The sequence below is a fragment of the Callorhinus ursinus genome, unplaced genomic scaffold (genome assembly GCF_003265705.2).
Source record: "Callorhinus ursinus isolate GAN/ISIS: 27379988/994484 unplaced genomic scaffold, GSC_fseal_2.0 scaffold15, whole genome shotgun sequence".
Lineage (NCBI taxonomy): Eukaryota > Metazoa > Chordata > Mammalia > Carnivora > Otariidae > Callorhinus > Callorhinus ursinus.
Window position 1 is genome coordinate 6,111,740 of NW_027397077.1, and position 6,000 is coordinate 6,117,739.

At 47.9% G+C, this 6,000-nt stretch overlaps 1 protein-coding gene across 3 annotated transcripts in view; it reads left to right on the top strand.

Annotated features, from left to right (window-relative positions):
- Window positions 1–5,906, top strand: part of ARIH2 (ariadne RBR E3 ubiquitin protein ligase 2) — a 47,787-nt gene extending 41,881 nt beyond the window's left edge. For all 3 annotated transcript variants that reach the window (XM_025885430.2, XM_025885433.2, XM_073901175.1), the window contains 6 exons: window positions 79–100; window positions 1,805–1,956; window positions 2,771–2,914; window positions 3,525–3,593; window positions 5,113–5,196; window positions 5,423–5,906. In XM_025885430.2, the coding sequence (XP_025741215.1) occupies window positions 79–100; window positions 1,805–1,956; window positions 2,771–2,914; window positions 3,525–3,593; window positions 5,113–5,196; window positions 5,423–5,494 (543 nt within the window). In that variant the 3' untranslated portion in view covers window positions 5,495–5,906. The remainder of the gene's footprint in view (window positions 1–78; window positions 101–1,804; window positions 1,957–2,770; window positions 2,915–3,524; window positions 3,594–5,112; window positions 5,197–5,422) is intronic.
- The last annotated feature ends 94 nt before the right edge of the window (window positions 5,907–6,000 follow it).

Sequence of the window (6,000 nt, forward strand, 5' to 3'; positions counted from 1 at the left end):
CCGTACCCTTTGCATATGTGCCATGGAGCCTTTGGTCAGCCTGCCCTTAACATGTTCTCTTCTGTTTCCCTCTGACAGCAATGCTCCAAGTGTAAACACGGTGAGTCCCAGGCGTGGTACACAAGGCCCAGGGGCACAGTCTGCATTTCTTGTGCCTGGGCCTCCACTGTTTAGTGAGTGCTTTTGTAGTGAAGTGACAAAGGGTGGCCTCAGTCACTTACAGTACCCAGCCTAAAGCAGCTCTTGATTTTTTACTTACTCCTTTCTGGTGCCTCTTAACAATCTCACTGCCATCTTGCTGACACAGATAGTCAGAAGTCAAGGTTGGGATGACTCTTAGAACTTAATGATCCTCAGTCATCCAAGAAGATTTTAGTGTGCTCTTTTTATTTTTGCCAAGGCAGGTAAGTAATGTGGGGTTTATCTGTGCTACCTTACAGGTTTCTTTTTAGAACAGGCTGTTTTATTGGAGGGAGTAACAGAAGAGTCTTCCTTCAAGGTTTTACAAAGTTTCCACAAGGGCTTCTGATTTGGCCTTTTACATCTTCGTCCATCAGGAGTAGCTTACATGGAACCTATTGGTTTTGCTTTCCTTCCTGCCAGATGAAGTAAAGAAATAAAATTTGTTCAAGTAGAAAGTATGTCCAGGCAGGTCTCCTACACAGCAGCTTCAATGCTGACCAGAAGGCCCTGAGGGTTCCTCTTTGTAACGGTCCATCTAATGGTATTCCTGTGTTTTCCCAGGAGCCCACCATAATCAGAATGGACATGGCAAGGTGTTAGAGGGGAACAGTGGCAGTGAAGTGTAGAATGAAGATAGGCCGTGGGTAGTGGCATATTTCCTCTGTGGTATCCCACTCTGTCTTTGTGTGTTTGAGTGAGAGGGACGTGTTATCATCCACTTAGAAAAGTGCATAAGACTTGCATACAGTTTAAAGAGAAATGGCAAGTGAACACCCCGGTACCCATCATATTCCTTGCACCCAAGAAGTCCCCTGTGTGTCCCTCCCCGTAGTCTCCCCATCGCTCACCACCCAGAGTTAGCTGCCATCCTTTGCATTCCTGTATGGTGACCACTTATACGGGCAACCCTAAGCAGTGTAGTAGTATTTAAGACAGTAGCAAGCACCACCTAGCTAATTAAGGAGATAGCGGTATTGCCGCTGTTTAGTGAAGGCTCCCAGGAGAAGAGAACGACTTCTGGGTCTCTGAGGGTCTCCCCAAATTTTATATGAGGTCCTTTGGAGAAGTCAGTGAGCCAACTTGAATCCTGGGAAACAGGGTTTACCCACCGTCAGGGTCTTTGTCAGAGACAGGATATAGATCAGACAGGATAGAGATGTAGCCATCTAACAGCACTGTGGTTGGCCCCTCTCCATTAGACCACAGTAATTTATAGATGTTTGGTGGATCTTTATTTTTCTCTCTTCACTTCCTCAGTGTAGAAGCAGGCTCATAATTCTGAGTAGGAACTATTGGGTAGCTATTGGTTTTATAGAAGTGTTCTTTAAAAAAAAAAAAATGACAAAATAGCAGAAAGTCTTTATTCCCAGCTTTGTGTACAAAATATTCTTAGGACAGGTGGCTATTCATATTGGCAAGGAAAGGCTACAGGGACAGTGTTATGTGACAAAGAGGAGAGGTGCACTTTCCTCCTGGAAAGAGGCACCCTTAGGAAGTTCTGGTCAGGTCACAACCCCGCCCCACCCCCCTTTCACAGGATCTGTCTGTCCCACTGCTTTACCGTTGGAGGAATGCGGGCTTATCTTGTGGGTGTAAATGCCTCATTTTCTATTCTTTGCAGACTTCTGCTGGATGTGTCTAGGAGATTGGAAGACCCATGGCAGCGAGTACTATGAGTGCAGTCGGTACAAGGAGAACCCCGACATTGTCAACCAGAGCCAACAAGCGCAGGCCAGGGAGGCCCTCAAGAAGTACTTGTTCTACTTTGAGAGGGTAGGCATCTTCTTCTGCGGCTGCTCCTCATGAGTGGGCTTCTTCCCACTGGCCTGCTGAGGCAGAATTCCCAGGGACTGGTATGCCGGTCCATGCACACAGAAGTCAGGGAGAGGAGCTCCTGCAGTGGGCCTGAGTGATGCTTCCAGTAAATGTGACTTTTGGGCTTCAAAGGGCAGCCACGACCAACAGTGCTCTTTGAATGATGGATTAAAGAACAATGAGGGGACCATCAGATAGTCTTTTCCATCTGGTACCATCTTAGTCAAATTTAGAGGGCACTTCCTCCCAGGAAGACCCTTCAGAAGCCCAAAGAGGGTGGCACATTTGCTTTCTAAACACAGTAGACCAGTGGGTGCCTAGCTTTGTTTAGTCTTCAGGGCTGAAGCCCTGTTGCCCTAGATGGTAGAGTGATGTGGCTGGCAGGCCACTGCTTAGGACAGGGTTAGTAGTTTGGACTGAGGAAGTTCCCCTCCTGGGGCACTTGAATGGCTCCATCGACTGGGCGGCCAACTCGTGATTTCAGCTCAGGTCAGGATCTCAGGGCCCTGGGATCAGCCCACATTGGGCTCTGCACTTAGCAGGGAGTCTGCTTTTCTCCGTCTCCCTCTGCCCCTCCACCCTGCCCTGCATGCGCGCGTGCTCTCTCTCTCAAATAAATAAATCTTTAAAAAAGAAGAAGAAGTTCTCCTCCTGCACTTGCAAGGACACACAGTCCCCATAAGTTAGATGAAGCTGTGGCCATGCTGTGCCAACCGAGGTGTCTATTCTGAACTTATGTCAGGACTTGTGTACCTTTCTCTATACCCTGTAGTGGGAAAACCATAACAAGAGCTTGCAGCTGGAGGCACAGACATATCAGCGGATTCATGAAAAGATTCAGGAGAGAGTCATGAATAATCTGGGGACGTGGATCGACTGGCAGTACCTACAGAATGCTGCCAAGCTCTTGGCCAAGGTCTGTACCACCTACCCCTTCTGATCCCTGGCCCAGCACCTGGCCCTGTCAGGCCCAGACGTCTGAGGGTGGGAGGCAGTGTACGGGGCAAGGGAACACAGCACTGTGTCGCTCTACATGCTTCTGCTTCTGGGCCCACATTTCCCTGGGCTCTGCCCACTGAGGACCCAGCCTGCTGCTGGCTGCCAGGGGATTTCCAAGAAGAGTATTCCACTACCTCAGTCATAGGGAAGGAACTGCAGGGAAAACTAGAGCCCTTTGCTTCTTTTGTCCCATCCACGCATCACTCCAAAGAAACTAAGAGATTGTCTTTGGACAAGTATTGAGATAGGTGTGTGGACTCTGATGTCCGACCCGAGGGAAGAGCCATTGAGGCAGCTGCTGGTAATAAATCACAATTTGAAAAAGGAACTGTGGGGTGTTCTGTGACCATTTCTGTTTCAGCTTTTTCCATGTCCCCCAGTTCATCCTTTATTTGGCTTGGCCTCATTTCCTTCGAGCTCATACCTGTAGAGCCAGGCTAACTGCACGGTAGGATAAGAATTGTGAAAGCCGCCTGCGATGCATGCAGGTTAGGTTCGCACGTGCAGCCTTCTGTCTTCTGTTGTAGTGCCGGTACACCTTGCAGTACACTTACCCGTACGCCTACTACATGGAGTCTGGACCCAGGAAGAAGCTGGTAAGGCCAAGCGGTCCTCTGCTCTGCCCTCTTAGCTTCAGAGGTACCCTTGTCTACCCGCACTTTCCCAGAGAGTGGGGACCAGACCCTGGTTGTTGGGAGGGCAAAATAAAACTGTCAGTTTTAAAAAGTTTAGCTCTCCTGGGGCGCCTGGGTGGCTCAGTCAATTAAGCATCTGACTCTTAGTTTGGGCTCAGGTTATGATCTCAGGGTGGTGAGATTGAGCCCTGCTCCACGCTCAGCACGGAGCCTGCTTAAGATGCTTTGACCCTTGTGTGCATACATGCTTGCTCGCTCTCTCTCTCTTTAAAAAAAAAAAAAAAAAAGTTCAGTTCTCCTGTAGGCATCTCTAAAATAGACTTCAGGCCCTGGCTTTGTGTCTAATATCAAGGCAGATATACCAAAGCCCCTGAATGGCCATAGTTATAGGGCAACTGGCTAAAAAGCTCTTGGGAGGCCGGCACCCATGCTTTAGGAGGATACCCAATATGCATGTTCCTAAATTATAGTGGACTTTTTTGCATCTTTGTTTAATTCTTTATCTTAGATATGGGTTGTTTCCCCTGATTATAAAGTAATACACATTTATTGCTTAAATGTTGGAAGACAGAAAAACATTTACATCATCCATAATCCCACCAGAAAGACATGGCTACTGTTAGCATTTTTCAGCCTTTTAATTATTTCTACATTTAATGTTAATTATATACATGACATTCTGTTGTTATAACCGTTTATTGTTGCAGCTGTCCTTATTTACCAGGCTGGTAAATACTGTTTTTAATATGTGCATAAATGTTTCATTATATGGTTGTACCATCAGTTGGGGTGTTTATTGTTTCTCTTTTTCATTACTGTAAGACGTTGAGGAACATTTTGTGTATAATTGTACAACGGATGTACAATTACTAAGTCAAATGGTTTGAATATTTTTAAGACTTGATTTGCAGAAGGGCTGAAAAAATTAAGTATTCAGTGAATACCATGTCTGTGAATATCCATTTTGACTTGTTTTTGTAGCCTCTGTTTCCCTGTATGTTGAGAATATTGTCATCAGTGGCTTAAATTTTCCCCCTTCTTTCGGGGTGGAGGGTAATTGGGGCCTTGCTGCTTAGCTGTACTCTTCAGGTAGCCTTTTTTTTTTTTTTTTTTAAAGATTTTATGTATTTATTTGACAGAGAGACAGCAAGAGAGGGAACACGAGCAGGGGGAGTGGGAGAGGGAGAAGCAGGCTTCTCGCTGAGCAGGGAGCCCGATGTGGGGCTCGATCCCAGGACCCTGGGATCATGAGCTGAGCCGAAGGCAGACGCGTAATGACTGAGCCTCCCAGGCGCCCCTCAGGTAGCCTTTTGTTGAGGTTCTGGCTCTGGCTGCAGGAGCTAGCACTGCTCTCTGAGGACAGTCACAGGGTTGTCTGTAGCTCATGCGAGCCTGAGGTGCTGCGTCTGCCCCTCCCATCTGCAGGCCCTGCCCTGGCTGCAGCCCCTCTCCTTTTGACCCTCCTGCTCTGCCCATACAGTTTGAATACCAGCAAGCTCAGCTGGAGGCTGAGATCGAAAACCTGTCATGGAAAGTGGAGCGTGCAGACAGCTATGACAGAGGGGTGAGTGCCTGCCCCCTTCTTGGTCCCTCTCTTGCAGGCCAGGAGAACTGACTTGTTAACAGGCGACAGGGTTGTTAGCCTGTGGACCGGAAGCTGCTGCAGAGCAGGGTGGGAAGGGCAGTGCCTTGACCCCTTGAAGCCCCTGCGAGTGGTGGGGGGGTGGCTTTGGCTGTTCCGCGCTCTCGGGACTGGGCTATGCAAGCACCATCTTGCTTCCCTGCTGCAGGACTTAGAGAACCAGATGCACATAGCAGAGCAGCGGAGGAGAACCCTGCTGAAGGATTTCCATGACACCTAGAATGGGACACAGACGCGCTGGAGTGAGGACGATGTGGCTGTGAGGCCTCCCGGCTGCCGAACTGCATGCTGCAGGCTCTGCCTTTCACCACCTCAGGCAACAGCCAGGGCCCCACTCCTGACAGACACTGGCCATGCACCTGTTAGTCCATTTCTGTTTTCTTCTCATCTTTTCGCTTTTTGTTTCTACCAGGGCAGAGGCCATGTTGAATTGGTCTCTTTTCAGGACTTTTAATTCCCCCTGGATGGTTGTTGGGAGGGAGGGAAAGTTTTTTCTGAATGACTATTAATAGTATTAGATCATTACAACTTATGTAATTTTCAAAGGTTGTATAATTATACAAAAAAGAAAGGGCAAACCATAGAATTACACAGAACCCTTTTTAAAAATAAATTGGCATTGGAGTGTTTTACCCTCTAGCTATCTTACTTAGAATGTAACATATGCTGCCTGCCCATCCTGCCTCAGAATGTCTCCTGCAGGAGGACCCCAGGGTGGTCTCGGTT